The sequence below is a fragment of the Hypanus sabinus genome, chromosome 28, assembly GCF_030144855.1.
Source record: "Hypanus sabinus isolate sHypSab1 chromosome 28, sHypSab1.hap1, whole genome shotgun sequence".
Lineage (NCBI taxonomy): Eukaryota > Metazoa > Chordata > Chondrichthyes > Myliobatiformes > Dasyatidae > Hypanus > Hypanus sabinus.
In genome coordinates, this window is record NC_082733.1 from 43,759,668 (window position 1) to 43,776,824 (window position 17,157).

The following is a 17,157-nucleotide window of genomic DNA, read 5'->3' on the forward strand; positions in this document are numbered from 1 at the left end:
CGCAGTCGCACGCACGGAGACGTCACTTCCGTCACCAGAAACGTCTCGTTTTAACCATCTGTTTTGGCTTTTTTTTTGTTTAGAAAAGTGTTTTAAATCAAAATCTATAAATAAAAATAAATTTTACGTTTTGATTAATAATCTAGCTTTTTACCATTCGGCTTGGTGATGTGTCAAAGCGCACAAAGATAGTGCCGACATCAAAAGAAAATAGTGCAGACCATATTCTGATTCTTTTGCAGAAAGATTCAATCATTTACACAATTTGAAAGAGGCGATATGTATAAAACATTACGTTGTAATATTTGCCTTGAGTTTTCCTTGTAATTACTGGTTATTTCTGAAGGGAGGTCGGCGGCGGCATTCACCGAGCGGCGCGGCGGTGATGGGCTTTTCCTCTTCCTGTCGAGGTCGCCATCCCGAGCGGGTGGCGCCGAGCAGCTGCGACCATGGTGGGTGTGAATCGGGGTTTAATGGCAGCCTCCCCGGGGCAGGCAGACCCCAGGGCTCGCGGGCATCTCAGGAAACCCTAACTTGTTTAGAAGTTGTGAACTTTTGTCAGTAATAAGGGAGAAGATAGGGGGATGAGTACTGCAGGTCGCCATTTTATAGCATTGAGTGGGGGAGGGGGAGACACGTTGTTCTCGGTAACTTCACTGAAGTCGTGTAACTAAGATGGTATGCTCAAGCTATTGTTTCAGAGTTATTTAAACTAAAATTTGCTAAACCACGAAGGTCAACAAAGTATATTGCGTGTCATAATGTAATTCCATTAAATCTGGTTCAGATCTGGAACATTGAGGCTTTGGGGAATGTAATGTGTCCGAATTTAAAATAGTTCGTTTAAAAGCAAAATCTGTATGAACTTTGAATGGGCTGTGAAGGGAGAGTTTCGCTAACAGCATGCTGTTCATGTATCTGGATTCTTGGTTTACTAAGTTTAGTTTGATGTCTATAAAGTGAATTAATTTTATAGTTGTTTAAATCCGCATTTGTGGCTTAAATTGCAGGCGTGAAGCTAAATTTAGTTCCACCTTTTTAAGTTATGTCTTGATACAGTGTAATGGACCAGTGGTAGTCTTGGGTCTTACAAACCATTCATTGGAAAATGATGGTATTTGAGTCCTGTAGTGTCATTACTGTATCAGACCTGTGAAATGGCTACTACAATCTGCAAATCGTCTTATTAGTGGTGTTTTAACCTAATGGATATTTTGCATACAATCCTTCAGGCCTGCGCTCGCCCATTGATAACAGTGTACAGTGACAAAGGAGAAAGATCTGGCAAGAATCTGGTTATGCCTGCTGTTTTCAAGGCTCCCATCCGCCCAGATGTTGTGAACTTTGTTCACACAAACTTGCGCAAAAACAACAGACAGCCATATGCTGTGAGTGCAGATGCAGGTAATTATTTTTTTCAACTAAATTTGCATCAGTGTTACGAGAGCATTTTCTGCTGGATTTTAATGAAATGGTTAAAAGTTACTGTATGTCAAACTGATTTTGCTTTATAACGATGAAAATGGCTAATAGTAATTTAGCTGTTTTAAAAATAAACTAATAATTCATTTGCTATGTTGTGCCTGAGTCAATTGTGTATTGATAACTTGGATGATAACAGGGTTCTTCTCCCTCCCAGTCCTAATAAAGGAACTTGGCCCAAACTGTTGACTCTTCATTCCTCTCCAGGGTGATGCCTGACTTGAGTTCTGCCAGCATTTTGTATGTGATACTTGGGCCATCCAACTTGCAGCTGCTGGAGCATTGATTAGAAAGGATTGTCCTATTCTACAAGTTTAAAAGAATAAAATGGCAACAGTATTCTCAGATTGCAGGTGATCATTAAAAGTTGTTGGAAGGTGTCCAAGTGTTGAGAATTATTGAAGTAATATGAAAGATGTTTGAAAGTAAATTTAACATGTCACCATTACAATCCTGAGATGGGGTAAAAATAAAAGCATTTGTGAAATGTGACTTATTCTGTTGTCATCAGAAAGGGGCCTACAAAAGTGTTGGAAATACTCAGCTAATGTAAGAAACAACCTTGCTGTCCTAGTTAGCAAGTACAGGAAGCTGCAGTGTATGAGTGAAATGTGGAACAAGTGACATTCAAGTGCCATATATCCTGTTGGGGAAGGGCTTCAGAAATGGTAAGAGTTTGGTAGGCTTATCAAGGAATCTGAAGTAAAACGAGTGTGAGGTGTCTAGGCTGAAGACTACTGTCTAGAGAAATAGGCAAAAGATGAAGATGATAAAATACCCTAATCACTCCACCAACATTGCTCTTTGTTCTTTGTTCTGGCATCTTCCCAGGAAGAGAGGGGAAACTTTTAAACATGCAAGAGAAAATCTGCCAATGCTGGAAATGTAAGAAACACACGAAATGCTGGAGGAACTCAACAGGCCAGGCAGCACCTAGGAAAAGAGTAGTCTTGTGTTTTGGGCTGAAACCCTTCATAGGACTGGATTAAAAATATACATGAGTCAGTAAGGTGTGAGGAGGGGAAGAAGAAACACAAGGTGGTGGGTGAAGTAAAGAGCTGGGAAGTTGGTGAAAGATAAAGGGCTGGAGAAGGGGGAATCTGATAGAACATGAAAGAAAGGGGGAGATGCACTAGGAGACTGGAAGTTCAAGAAATCAGTGGTCATATCATCAGGTTGGAGGCTATCCAGAAGGAATATAAGGTGTTGCTTCTCCAACCTGAGTGTGGGAGTAGAGGAGGCCATGGACTGACATGTTGAAATGGGAAGTGAAATTAAATGGGTGGCCACTAGGAGATTCTGCTTTTTCTGGTGGGTGGAACATAGGTGCTCAGCGGGTCTCACTGGGAGATCCGGTTACCTAGCGTTTGGGAGCGATTCCCTCTTTCCTTCAGTGTCTACTGACCTTTACCATCAAACTCTCATGCTAAGATTCATAGCAATGAGTTGTAGAGGAGAGAAGCTGAGATTTATATAATGATTGGTACCTGAAAAAAAAGACATCTATTCTGTTGAAAAACCTGATGGGGCAAGACAACTTTAAAATCACGTGAATCATTCATACTGCCATGATTTTTTTTAGCACGTGTGTGTTTTTTGTGGGGTATCGTTGTGATGGGAACAATAATTTGTGACTTTTTTGAATGTGTCTGATATAAGGATTGGGCTTCAACTGGATTAAGTCCTGTCTGACCTGACGTACATTTGAAATTCTGGAAGCACAGTACATTCCGGTTAATTGGGATGCATCGAGACCTGTATGTTTTGGCCCAATAAAGCAACTGTCCCAATTAGCCAAAGTTTCATGGAAATAAAGCTAAAGTATAAAGACAAACTTGTTGACAAATGAAGTATAATATTATAAATTATAATACCAGTACTACTGCAGTACTATAAAACTACCAGTTCCTAATATTTACTGATGGAAGTGTTCATTCATGTCATGTTTGTTTGTGTGTAAATGAACAAAATTAGCGCAGACCCCTAGTGCAGATATGGACTGTCTTCGTACAGTGCTGTTGACAATTGCATCCTACAGATCAGTGCTTTCATTGTAACATTCAAGGTGGTTGTCCATCCCTTAATTCTTTGTAGTTCCTAACTTAAAGTGGTGAAATTTCATTTTAATTCCAGCTATTTATGGCATCTCCAACCCTGAATGCTTGAAACCACAATGAGGAAAACAGTTCTGAGTTGTCTTACTAAACTATTAGAAAAATTGCTGCTGCTTGAACACCAGGATATGATTGGCACTACTTAGATACTGGTTAGCAACAGCCTCCTGTTCTGATTAAGTGGCTTGGTGTCCCAAATAAATGAAGGGAATCGTGGCTATTTTCTTGATTAGCTTTTGTTCTTTAAGCGTTATCCCAAACTAGTGGCTGGCCTGATTAATGATGGCCCGATTAACCAGAATCCACTGTATTTGGAAGGGTAGGTGAAGTGCAGGGTTCCAGCTTACAGTGGCAGGGCAAACCAAACCCTGAGGTCAGGTATTAAGTTAGTTACTAAAGATAAAGACAGAAAGCTCATCAATTTTTTGCAGGTGGAATGAGAACTTGATTTGTGTGGCATTCTTTGGCAAGGATCCTTTTAAAACGAGATGATGTAACCTGAATGAAGGAGGATCTGTGTATGGTTAGGTGTAAGGAGGACAAAGCTATTTGTAAGCTCATAACTTTTGTATTGGTCTGAAAATAGTTACTCAGCAATCAGTGGCTTGGCTCCATCGATGTGGCCTGTCAATGTTACTTTAATGTTTGTGTATACGACCTGTATTGATGAAAATTTTTCTTTTAGGTCACCAGACCAGTGCCGAGTCGTGGGGTACAGGCAGGGCTGTGGCTCGTATACCCCGTGTTCGAGGTGGTGGTACCCATCGCTCTGGCCAAGGTGCTTTTGGAAACGTATCCTCTTTGAGTAAGGTTAAGTGATCTTGCAGAGTCATGTTCACCCCTTGTCGTTTGTGTGCTTTGTTACTAATAAGCTGCAGTATATCTCACTGCCTATCTTTTTATCGTTATGATGTACTTTACATGTAATAGTACCTTCTGCAGCTGTGACCTGGTACGTAGAATGAAGAGCAGTGAGTCAGCAAATTTGGATTCCCAACTTGCTCATTGGGAAAAGTTGTGCACCTTAACCCACACCTCAGATGTGCCGTGGTGGCCGCATGTTTGCTCCCACAAAGACATGGCGACGTTGGCACCGCCGAGTGAATATAAACCAGAAACGATACGCCATTTGTTCTTCTCTAGCAGCATCTGCCCTCCCTGCTCTGGTGATGTCAAAAGGTAAGTCTGTTCTATGGTTCTTGGGTCACTCAAATCAAACATCAGCTTACATTGACCAGCAGATCTCGGTCACAGGCAAAAGGGTATTAAATTCTGTTTAAAGGAAGGTTAGTGGATTTGTGTCCATAGCAGTTTCAATCAGCATGAAATTAAAGTTATCCATGTCAGTGCGATTGCTGTGGTGTGACATTCTAGGGTTACTGTAATGCAGCTGATAATCTGTTCCATTCTTCTCTCCTATCAGATTCCTCCTTAAGCCCTTTTCCTATTCCCTATTGCCTTCTACTATCCTTCCTTATTCTGACATTTTCCCCTTCCTCACTGAATCCTGAAGAAAGGTCTCAACCCAAAACGTCAACTGTTCATTCATCATTCATTGCCTGCCCAGTATGTTACTCCTCAGGGAAAAGCCCAGATGGTGGACGTGGAGAAGATGTTTACTGTTTGGGAGGAGGGGGTTCCATTTCAATTTCTTTGGCCAAAAAGGGCTCCAATATTGATGGTCAATAGGGCAGTGAGCACATCAGTATTTGACAAAATTAAAGTTAATAGAATTAACTGAAAACGGGAAACAGTAGTGTTGGGAACTTTCTGTTAAAATAAGTCATGGTTTTAAAGCTGAGTACATCTTAAACAGTTCATGCATTGTTAAACTTTAAAATATGGCTGTAGCTCGCTATGATGGTGTAATTTGCGTCTTATTCTGTGCACAGCAACAGTTGCCTGCTGTTATAAGCTGGTACAGGTAAATGACGAACACTTGGGTCTGAGCAGCTCCTAGCCACGTTAACTGGGACATCTTGAGGAAACTTCCTATCAACACCAGCTAGTGCTTTTTTATGCCATGTAGCATCATGTTCTTTCTGCAAGGAGTTCATACCCACTTAACTCATAATGATCATAGGTCTTTAACTTTTCTCACTCTCAACTTCACGCTTTTCTTAACGCTGACTGGCATAGGTCTTTGTTCACTTAATGGTTACTTATTTCAACCATCTTAACATAAGATGGAATGCCTTTCTTCAATTACTGCTTTTGAACCATAACATTTTGTCACGAGTTGCTTCTCTAGCTGAAATTGGGAGTTTGATATTTACTGATTGATACTGGTTTTATATTCCCTGCAGGTCATCGTATTGAGGAAGTGCCAGAGCTCCCACTTGTGGTTGAAGACAAGATTGAGAGCTACAAAAAGACAAAGGAGGCTGTTCTGATGCTAAAGAAGCTGAAGGCCTGGAATGATATCAAAAAGGCAGGCAACTCTTTCTTCTGTTCAGATGTACTGCAAGAAATGATGAGCTTTCACTTCTGGTCCGTGTTTCTGATGGCTGATGATTTCGAAGATCTGATCTCAGTTAAATTTCTTTTTTAGAGCAAGTGTTTGGAATTGGTCAGAAATAGAATTTTTGTTCTGCATACAGGTTTATGCTTCCCAGCGTATGCGTGCCGGCAAGGGTAAAATGAGGAACCGTCGCCGTATCCGGCGCAGAGGCCCATGCATTATCTACAATGAGGACAATGGTGTTGTAAGGGCTTTCCGGAATATCCCAGGTAAACCATTTCCCTAAGTGAATACCACAATATATGGTTTCTCTGGGGCATCTTTAATGTTAGAAATAGTGTTCTGGCATCCTGTCAGCAGAAAGGGAACTGTTTACAGTGAATTGCATGAGATAAGAGTAGTTGGGGGGGAGGCACCAGTTGTCAATGATTTGTAAAACTCCAGTGTGAGCCAGACAGAATAATGGGATTCAACTTGGCCTGTTTATGAAGGTCATGATCTTGGTGGAAATTCTGGCATTAATGGTTAGGGGAGATGTAATGTATCAAATGCAAATGAGTTTGTATGCATGAAGGAAAAGATTCTGTCTTAGTCTTGTTTCATTATTTTTCATGGTGGATGTTGACAGACCCTGTGTGCTCTGTGTTCATATTGTGCTGCTTGGTGGCAGCTCTAGCAAGCTTTGGGGATATGGCAGTTGGGCTCTTTATGCCAGGTGCTGATTTATTTTGCCTGCTGCAGGTATAACTCTTCTCAATGTCAACAAGCTAAATGTCCTGAGACTTGCTCCTGGTGGCCATGTTGGGCGATTCTGTATCTGGACTGAGAGTGCCTTCCGCAAGTTGGATGAGTTGTATGGAACATGGCGCAAACCTTCGAAGTTGAAGGCTGGATACAAGTAAGTTCCCAGGGTAAACGGGGACAATTCATAAGAATTTATGTTCTGTGTAAATGAATCTTTTCCCCTTCACCTGTCTATAATTCCCTCAAAGTTGCCATCAGACTTGAGGCCCTCCATTGGTCAGTCTTGACCAGGTATGTTGTATCCCAGTGGTCTACGTGATATGCAGGCCAGGGCAGTATGATAAGGAGAGCAAGCTGTTGCCTTTGCAGCAGGCTCTATCTCTGCACAGCTGGTAAATCCAAAGGAATGACAGACCGATACAGTTTGTCACCAGCAGTGTTGCAGGTATCATCAGTCAGCATTGAACTCAACACAGGACTGCCTTAGGGGCTCCAGCTGTGGATTTTTCCTCGAGGTTAACACCTGAAGCCTTTCCCATGTGGGTATCGCTGAAAGTCAGCAGAGGTGTGAGATCAGAGTTTTCTTTCTAGATGAGCTGACAGACCCAGCAGACAAGCACCATCTGCCTGAAATGACTGGTTTTAAGGTGTTAGTAACCTTCTGTCAGTAGAAACTTCTGCTGGGTTTAGCTAAGCCACATGTGAAGGCTGGGAGCTGGACTTGGTTGTCAGAGGCTATTTGAGATGCCCACCATTGGGAGCATTTATAGGTAGTGGGAGCTTGTCCCCATTACCACCCTTGGCTATTAAGCTGATACTGATACCCACCTTAACAGTTTTACAGCTTAACATAGATGCTCCTGTCCAGTGTGAGAGTATTACATTCATCCTGATATTTTGTGTGTGACGATGATGAGATTCCACTTCATGGTCCGTGTTTTTGACAACTCATGATACTAGTGGAAGTTCTGATGTCTGAGCGGGTTAATTACAGCTTGTACATGCTTCCTCGCTCCCCAATCGTAGGGTGCTCGTAGTGGTATCTTTCCATTAGTGAACCCTGTTCTGTACTGGCAGTTTTGGTTTGCTGTCCTGTTTTTGGCTTTTTACTGATTTAACTCTTTATTACCTAGCCTTCCCATTCACAAGATGGCTAACACAGATCTGAGCCGCATTCTGAAGAGTCAGGAAATCCAGAAAGCTCTCCGTCCTCCAAAGTAAGTTAAAATGCACCAGTGAACCAGACTTCATTCCTCTGGGTCCCTTGGGAGCCATGTATATCAGTTGGAACATTAATTTCTAGGCAGTGATGAGATTCCACTTCATGGTCCGTGTTTTTGATGCCATGTGATATTTGTGGAAGTTCTGATGTCTTGTTCCTAGTTTGGAGATGAAGTTGGAATAATCATTGTGTGGCAGGGGGAGCAGAGAAAAGATAAGCATTGAATGTTCAAACAAATGTTTCCGCCTTTCACCTAGCATTGTAGGAAGTGACTCTGCATTGTCCGCGCTGCGTTTTCTAGCTGAGGATATAGGGGCCCCTCCAGCCCGAGGAGTCTCCACTGCCCAATTTCACCCATGTGACCTACTATCCTGCACATATACAGGGTGTGTAGTAACTGTGTTAATGGGGAGAGCAATGGGATTAAGGCCAGGTCATTGGCACTATAATAGTATACTAACTGCAATGCTACCAAAATGAGATTGAGTTAGTGGGTGGTCAGTACCTTCTCTCACCATTGTTTTCCCTGTGCCTTTTGATTGAGCCAGAAGTCACAGGAGCAGAATTGAGCAATTCCGTCCATTAAGTCTGCTCCACCATTCCATCATGGCTGATCTTTAATCCCTCTCTGCCCCATTCTCCTGCCTTCGCCCTGTAACCTTTGACACCCTGACTAATCAAGAATCTTTCACCCTCTGCTTTAAAATATACCCAGTGGCTTGATAATGAAGTCCACAAATTCACCACCCTCTGATAATAAAATTTACTTTGAATATCATTAGCTGGAGTACATACATGTCACCACATACCACACCAAGATTCTTTTTCCGTGGGCATAATTAGCAAATATAGAATAGTAACAGTAAACAAGATCAATGAATAACATTGTGCAAATGCAAATATAAATAAATAATGAGACTAATAAGCTAAAGTGAGACCATCGGTTGAGGGGAAAAACATGGTCTGGGTGGTGAGGATCTTTTGATGCTGCTTTTCTATGGCAACATTTCATGTAGTTTCAACATTCAGTGGTTGAAGGGCTTTGCCCCGATGTACTAGGCCAAATCCACTACCTTTTGTAGTATTTTCTGTTCAATGCATTGGTATTCTCATATTAGGCCATAATGCAGCCACTCAATACACTTTACACCACACATGTATAAGAAGTTTGTCAAGGTGTTTGATGTGCTGAACCTCAGTGGACTGCTGAGGAAGTAGAGCTGCTATTGTGCTTTCTTTGTAATTTATATAATGTGTCCAGAACAGATGATCTGGGATAGTGACACCCAGGAATTTGAAGTTACTGATCCTCTCCATCCTCATTCAGTCCGCTCTGCCATTCCATTTTGGCTAATCTATCATTCCTCTTAATCCCATTCTTCTGCCTTCTCCCTGTAACCTTTGACGCCCTGACTAATCAAGAATCTGTTAGCTTCTGCTTGTAAGTATACCCAATGACTTGGCCTCCACAGCCATCTGTGGCAATTCCACAAATTGCTCATCTGTTCCAAATGGACAACCCTTCTAAAGCTGTGCCCTCTGGTCCTAGACTCCACTATAGGAAATATCCACTGTTAAGTCTTCCAATGTGTTTCTGAAACACTGGTTCTGCACAAGCCTAGGGAAGACCATCTGACCCCACCAAACGTAGGAGGTTGAAGCGCAAGCCCACCAAATCCCCGTTTGTGTGGATGCTGCGTGATACGTTATCCTGTTACAAATAAGTGCCACAAAATAGTACACCACATACAATTGAACTATTTAGCTTTATAATTCTTAATTTGACTAAAGGGTTAGTAAAGAAAAAGCAAAAAAGGGAAAGGATCCATTTTAATTAAAAGGGCTAATGCACACAAGTTGGAACTCAGGCTTCCCCTTCACTGATCCTCCTTTGATCTTCCAGGGCTTTGTTGAATGGTGGCCCCGCTCCTACAACCTTCTCTCCAGTGTCTTCTCCCTTTATCTCCCACAGAACAATAGACCCGGCTCACAATGGTGTCAGGCATACAACACGAAATACACAGTTCATTGGGCGGCTCACATTCCAAAGTGCCTGTTACCTCTAACCATAACACTGCTTCTGCAGAAAGATCATTATGTTAGCATTGGAACCTTACCCAGGGAGTTAAGTTTCAATAAGCTCCTCCCTTTATTAATCTAAACTTGAGTGAGTACGGGCCCTTTGTATTTATGTAAATTTGCCACTAATTCCTGCAAGTCGGAAGCTCAAGATGTTTTTCCTGATTTGCACAGCAAAAAGATTCATCGCCGAGTATTGAAGAAGAACCCACTGAAGAATCTGAGGATCATGATGAAACTGAACCCTTATGCCAAAACTGCACGTCGCCGTGCAATTCTCCTGCAGGAAAAGAATGTGAGTATGGCTGTGTAGACTGGTTGGTTCTATCTTCGATCAGATGATTAAAGACTGGAGATTAGTATGAATTTGGGCCCAGAACATCTTGCACATATGGATGCAATAAATTACTTAATTATTAATGTAGATGGTACAAATTTTATTAATTTCACTGCAAGGCTCTGGTCGTAAACTAAACATTGCTGAGCACTGTTCAGTTCTGAAATTAGACCGTGAGGTTGTGCCAGATTCAGTACTTATGTCCTTGGGCAGGTTCATCATGCCTTCTTTAGCTGCTTACAGCTGAGAATGTTTAACATCAAATATTACAATAATTGATATTTTTGTGGGTAGCTGAAATTAATTTTGTAAAATTTTGGTGCATATCACTACAGTTTTGAATTTGCTGCCTGGTTTGTCAAGTGTGTCAGATGCTGATGACTAATTTCCCCTTTTTTTTCCAGCACAAACTCAAGCTGGAGAAGAAGCAAAAGGCAGCTGCATAAATGTACTGGTTTCCCACATTGTATGGTTTCTATCAAAATAAACCTATTTAAAAATGTATCCTCGAGTTGCTTTTCGTTTACACTTCATAATAGCTTCCAACCTGATGGCATGAGCATCAATTTCTTCCAGTAATTTTACTTCCTTCTGCTTCTATTTTCCATTCTCTTGACTCTTCTCAGCACCCCTTTCTCCTAGATCTTATGACCCTAACCCTAATGCACTTATCACCACCTAGCTTGTCCTTCCCTCAACCCCCACCCCCTTTTCCAGTTGTGATGAAGCGTCTCTGAAATGTCAACCAGTTACTCAGTTCCAAAGATACCTGTCCTTGTTCCTTTAGCATTTTCTGTGTCACTTATGAAAGGTCCACCTTCTGTATTATAAGGGATTTGTTTTTATTCTGGTTTCATGGAGATTTTGTGTGTTCCTCAAAGCTTCTGTGCTGGTTTATGGCTTCATAAATCAGTGAATAGCTAGTAACTTGAAAAAAGTTGATGTAAAGAAAGGAAAGATATCAATAAAAATAAATAATAAATTAGAGAGTGCAGAGACGATTTACTAGGATGTTACCTGGGTTTCAGCAATTAAGTTACAGAGAAAGGTTGAACAAGTTAGGTCTCTATTCATTGGAGCGTAGAAGGTTGAGGGGGGATTTGATCGAGGTATTTAAAATTTTGAGAGGGATAGAGTTGACGTGAACAGGCTGTTTCCATTGAGAGTAGGGGAGATTCAAACTAGAGGACATGATTTGAGAGTTAGGGGGCAGAAGTTTAAGGGAAACATGAGGGGGTATTTCTTTACTCAAAGAGTGATAGCTGTGTGGAATGAGCTTCCTGTAGAAGTAGTAGAGGCCAGTTCAGTTGTGTCATTTAAGGTAAAATTGGATAGGTATATGGACAGGAAAGGAGTGGAGGGTTATGGGCTGAGTGCGGGTAGGTGGGACTAGGTGAGATTAAGGGTTCGGCACGGACTAGGAGGGCCAAGATGGCCTGTTTCCGTGCTGTGATTGTTATATGGTTATAAGAAATAGTGTTCTACAGTGTTCATTAGTGGTAGGCTAGGCATAACATTGAAAGTACCTGCAAGTCTTGGTAATCTGCCAACCTTCAGCTTATGAAAGACAACACAAATGATTTGGGTCTGTAAAGCTTTGATCCTGCATATTCCCCCAATTAATATTAAAAGCAGCAAAGTGTAAATGTGAAGTAAAAACACAACTACCATTGCAACATTGGACTTTAATGGTGAAAATGTTAGCTGGAACACATTGAGGGGTTTTGAATTGCACACCTGATTCACACCATTTTAGCAGTCAACAGTATTTTCTCACTGGTTAAACACTAGGTCTAGAAGAAAGATTGTCAGGTTGAGTGTACTTGCACGTTTGATCCCTAAAGTTCCCAATTTGTTCTGATTTTCCCAAAAAAATGTACAAAAGGTGGATTAAGATTCTTAGTGAAGGAGTGAGGGGACAGTAGTAGTGGGGTGAGGGCCCGCCCAATCTTCCAATGTCAACATTGCAGTAGCTGTGCTTCCCAGTAGGCGGGGATTGAGAACAGTGAAATAAAAGTTCATCTTGTGCATTTAAATTGAGAGCTTGGGGGATAATATGAAACAATGGGTAAAGGAGACAAGCTGTGTGCTTAAAACTTTCTTTCCCTGGGATTTGAGATTATCTTTACTGGAATCTTTCAAGAAAGCTATCCACTTCTCACTGGCAGCAAATAAAACAGGGCAAGAAGCTGCAGCCACTTTATGGATTCATTGTATGGATAGAGCAGTAGATTACTAAATGTACAATATTATTTGTAAATGAATGGCTTTGAGGGGTTACAGATGCACATTACTATATTACTTTTAAGCATATTGAAGATTGTTACTTGCTTAGCAGGTACAGTATTAACATTAAAACTCACAAGGACCCAATCTGCTCCATGGTTGATAAGCCTGGGATAGTTTAGATGTCATTCACTGAGTATTCTATCAAACTGGAAAATTACAATCAATAAAAACAGGGTTGTTCATCTAAAGACCACGATGAGTTCAGGTAATATACTCAGCTGACATGCCTGCGCAACTTCACATATCTTAAGGTAAAATAACAGTTCGTCTGCTTCATTATTGGATCACTGGGAGGAATGTACGGGAAATGTGATGGATTTAATATCTCTTTCACCAGCTATTCCAAAAAGCTTGAAGCGCTGCACACTTAAAAATAAAAACTAAACACATTAATTCTACACTTTTTTATATTCTATCAACTTCATAGACAGCAGAAAATACTGGTGTGTATCTTCCACTGCAAGTGAGTGAACTGAGCAGACTAAGTTGATCTCCAATAAAGTTCCCGCTCCTTTCTCCAAGTGTAAACTCACTCTGTTTAAAGTGGCACTGCAGTATTCTTAACTAATTTACTACTTTCCCCCACATTGACTTAAGCATTTAAACTCTGAAACTGTAAGTTGTTTTAACTCTGACCATTCCCTCAAATTCAAGGAAGAGATTTTCTCCTTAATAATTTTGCAAACTTTACACATACAATGAATCAAAATTATTACACTCATCCATCCTGTGTTACAATTCCTGTCTTCACCCATTTCCCATTCTGCACTTGCTGGTCACAAATGTTTCCGATTGTCTATGCAGGGTGTTTTGCCTTTTCCACTGTAATGCTTTTGGTAAACAAGATCAGAAATAAAACCATACAGCATTGCCCTATATTTAGCCTAAATACTTGAAGGGTATTAAGGACAGACTCCATTAAAGGCAGGTGAAGAACAATGAAACTAATTTTCACACTTCAAAAATGCAAAGGCCAGTTTTGGGCCATGTAAATAGGAGTTTAAGCCTGTGGTATGGTGTATAGATGTTAAATCTATGTTTGGAAAATCCACAGTGTTACGTACAATTTCATTCCCTTTTGCCCAAAATCTGCACACCTTGCAATAATTGGCATAGGTTTCATCCTGAGCTACACAATCTCATTCAGCCATCAGGAAAGAGGAAACAGAATCTCTCCAAACTAGGCTTTCCTTGAGCAAGTGAACAGTATCTGAAATTATTCCTCTTGCTAAAGAATCGGGGAAGAGGATCAAACCATCAAATTACACCAGGAAAGCTACTAAAATGGTGCTAGAGATTCAGTACACCGATTGGTCTCAAATGCTGGAGTCCTGGCAATGGTATTCACCTTCTTGTACGTTGAAACCACAATAGGCAAATACCCCTCTTTCTGATCTCCATTGCCTCACCTGGTCCCAATCTTGCAAGGGATGCCTGCTGATTATCTGTACAAATCAGTCTGGCTGATTGAGCATATTTGTTAAGAGAACTGATAGCAAATGCCTGTCACCCACCCAACTACTGACTTTAAAGTCACACTAATGAGCAGAGGCCCTAGACGACAGAATGTGTCAGTGAAGTAGAAATTCCTCTACCTGCAGTGTAATGTACACGTTAATAAGCATCCAGAGCATTCCCTAACTGCCGCCTGGTGACCAGCAGATGCACTCTAAAATGACGAGTTATGTATGGCCCTGTAAACAGCAGGGGTGTCCCACAATTATCCACAAAATTGGGTGTATAATAGCTTAGTACCATCCCTTTAAAAAGTTAACCAGTTACCCTCAACTTATTCCATCGGCACTAAACCCTAAATAAGACCAACTTGCTAACTATTCCCATTGGCAAATACTAAAACTTAAGGAAGTTAAATTTTGACAATTTTAACAGACATCATTCCTTTAAAAATGTAAATACATCTCTTTAAATATATCATGGGACAAAGGATTATTCATGAGGTAACATCAGCAGAAACATCCATCAGTTTGCTGCACAAAGAACAGTGGTTTAGCGATGACTTAGATAGCGGGAGTGTGCGTTGGAGTGCTGGGCTGCTTCAAGCCAATCGTCGTGCACAGCCAGCCTGCGAAATCCACTTCTTCCGCCTCTGATCGCTTGATAAAAGCATGAGCCTGCCAAAAAATGTTAGATAGTGGTCACGGGGAAAGACACCAGTCCAGAGAAGAAAACTTCATCCCATTTTAGACAAATAATTTTTTTTATTGTCACTGCCACTCAACACAACCGCAACGAAGTAACATCACCATAAATATAACGCATCTCTGTATGCGGACCATAAATCCCACACCTTGTAGGGTCTGGAAGCTTGTGTGCCTCAATGACCCAGGGAGCTATGTTGGCTGGAGTTCAGGGCTTTATGCTTTGGCTCTCGGTAGGATCATCCATGCCAAATAGATCAAATGGTAGAGGCCAGACTAAGAGTGGTGCACCAGTCCTCCAAGTTCAGGGGTTCAGCTCAGGGCTAACAACCCTGACTGGTAAAACAAAATTGTTACGGAAACAGCAGAGAAGAATCCTTCATCTGCGTGTGACAGTATTCCTGAGTGTACACTTGGGACTTGCGTGGCTGACTCCTGGGCAGAATAGAGAAATGGTCAAGGACAGAGAGGGATGGATGACCTTCATTGCTGCCCCAAATGCCAATGGCAGCAAGTATAAAACACTTGCAAATTGTCATCAGGACAATCACCCACTGTCTCTTTGACAAGAGTCCACAAGTCACATGGTCTTGACCCTCTCTCGTGTCCTCACATCTCCAAATTTGAATACAATTAGTTTTTGGAAGTTCGTACTGCACTAGTTTCTGCATCCTTTCATCCAGTGGGGGCCAGATCATGGTCAACCTTCTGCTTTTGCTCTAGACCCCTGCCAATGGAAATTGTTCTTCCCCATCGGCTCTTTAAAATTCCACTGTGTAAAATTGGGACAACACAGTAGTGTAGCAGTTAGCTACAGCATCAGTGATCGGGTTCAATTATTCTGCTGTCTGTAAGAAGATTGTTTGTATGAATTCTTCTTGGGCTTCCAGCCGGTTACAGGTATCAACTTTAACCAACATTTCAATGACAAACTCTGCCATCTTCATCAGGGATGATGAATGTCCAGTCCAGTGGTATTTATACACGTCGTCCATCCTGATTGGTTAGTCCTCATCCAATCAGGTTTCTGCTGTCCCACCATCTTTACAATCAAATTCCAGTTCTTAATTAGAGCCAGACCTTCGTCGTCGTTAAAATTCTTTTTCTCTCGTTTTACTTCAATGGCTTCCTTCACGAGACAGCCCCAAAAGCCACTGGAGTGGGTAAGTTTTTTTGTGGCATTGAAGACAATTGTACTGCCATTGCAAATGCCATGTTCTGTTACTGCCAATTTCTCCAGGTAACCCAAACAGATAAAGCCCCTTGGTGTGGGTTTCCACCGTGTGTCCTGTCTGGCCAACGTACGCAGCTGTAAATGCCCTCCATCCTGAGTCCCAGGTCACCTTTGACACAGCTTACGTGGGTTAGACAGAATCTACAGAAGTTAAACAGTCGACATTTTGGGCCGAGTCCCTTCTTGAGGAATGTAAGGGAAGAGGAAAGACACGAGAATGAAAAGATGAGGGAAGGGAAGGAGGATAGCTGGAAAGTCATAGGTGAAGCCAGGTGGGTGAGAAAGGTAAAGGGCTGGAAAGTAAGGCATCAGATAGGAGAGGTGAGTGGACCATGGGAGAAAGGACTTGCTCCTCCACCCTGAAAGTGGCCTCATTGTGGCAAAAGAGGAGGATGTGGACTGACATGTAGGAACGGCATTTCACTGCATGTTTCAATTCCCATGTTAAAAATAAAGCAGTTTTTTTCAAAAGGATTGAAAGCCTTTAACCTTTCCCTCCCCAGGCTAGTGTTTCTAAATGTAGAGTATAATAATGGCTTCCCAGTCAGTTTCATACAAAACATTAATCGATAGAACCTCCATCTAATCTTTTCTCTCAAACACTCAAGGTCATTATCAGACTGTCAATAAGCATTTATTAAATAATTAGGTTATAACAACACAGGAGTGACAGTTTATTAATACAAGAGTTAAACACTTAAATCAATCAACATCGAGGGCTCCACTTACCATGAGCTGTTTCAAGTCCGCTCTCTCTGCAGGATTCTTTATCAAGCTGTTAAAAGAAATGAGGCACATTTAACTGTAAATAACAATAAACCTCCATGCACTATTCACTCTAAAGAGACACTGTAACAGTAGGATCTTTCCATGATATTCCCTGCTCTCTCCACATTACAACAGGGAGAGGACGCATTCAGTATTATTGACCGAGACTCCATATCACGGCAAGCACGGGAGACAGGCTTGAATTCCTCGTCTGAGAGCAGCGGAAGACACGGAGGGGAGAATCACTGACAGGAGTCCACTCCATCAT

General features: G+C 41.5%; 2 protein-coding genes and 4 non-coding genes across 6 annotated transcripts in view; 5 read left to right on the forward strand and 1 right to left on the reverse strand.

Moving 5' to 3' along the window:
• Positions 1-357: 357 nt before the first annotated feature.
• Positions 358-10,943, forward strand: rpl4 (ribosomal protein L4). The gene is made up of 10 exons (XM_059953074.1): positions 358-452; positions 1,233-1,404; positions 4,282-4,388; positions 4,637-4,775; positions 5,903-6,027; positions 6,197-6,326; positions 6,799-6,955; positions 7,935-8,018; positions 10,277-10,397; positions 10,844-10,943. Exons 1-10 carry the CDS (start codon positions 450-452, stop codon positions 10,883-10,885), a joined length of 1,080 nt encoding a protein of 359 aa, XP_059809057.1. The 5' UTR covers positions 358-449; the 3' UTR covers positions 10,886-10,943.
• On the forward strand, positions 5,450-5,548 carry LOC132382692 (small nucleolar RNA SNORD16). The gene has a single exon (XR_009508448.1). It is a non-coding gene; the product is annotated as a small nucleolar RNA SNORD16 (small nucleolar RNA).
• Positions 6,062-6,128, forward strand: LOC132382691 (small nucleolar RNA SNORD18). Its single transcript, XR_009508447.1, has one exon. It is a non-coding gene; the product is annotated as a small nucleolar RNA SNORD18 (small nucleolar RNA).
• Positions 7,707-7,777, forward strand: LOC132382698 (small nucleolar RNA SNORD18). The gene has a single exon (XR_009508452.1). It is a non-coding gene; the product is annotated as a small nucleolar RNA SNORD18 (small nucleolar RNA).
• LOC132382690 (small nucleolar RNA SNORD18) lies at positions 8,103-8,174 on the forward strand. Its single transcript, XR_009508446.1, has one exon. It is a non-coding gene; the product is annotated as a small nucleolar RNA SNORD18 (small nucleolar RNA).
• Positions 10,944-13,705: 2,762 nt separating the features above from the next.
• Positions 13,706-17,157, reverse strand: part of map2k1 (mitogen-activated protein kinase kinase 1) — a 43,671-nt gene continuing 40,219 nt past the window's right edge. Inside the window, exons 10-11 of the mRNA XM_059953073.1 lie at positions 16,851-16,896; positions 13,706-14,860 (exon numbers count right to left, since the gene is read on the reverse strand). Coding sequence (XP_059809056.1) covers positions 14,747-14,860; positions 16,851-16,896 — 160 coding nt within the window. The 3' untranslated portion in view covers positions 13,706-14,746. The remainder of the gene's footprint in view (positions 14,861-16,850; positions 16,897-17,157) is intronic.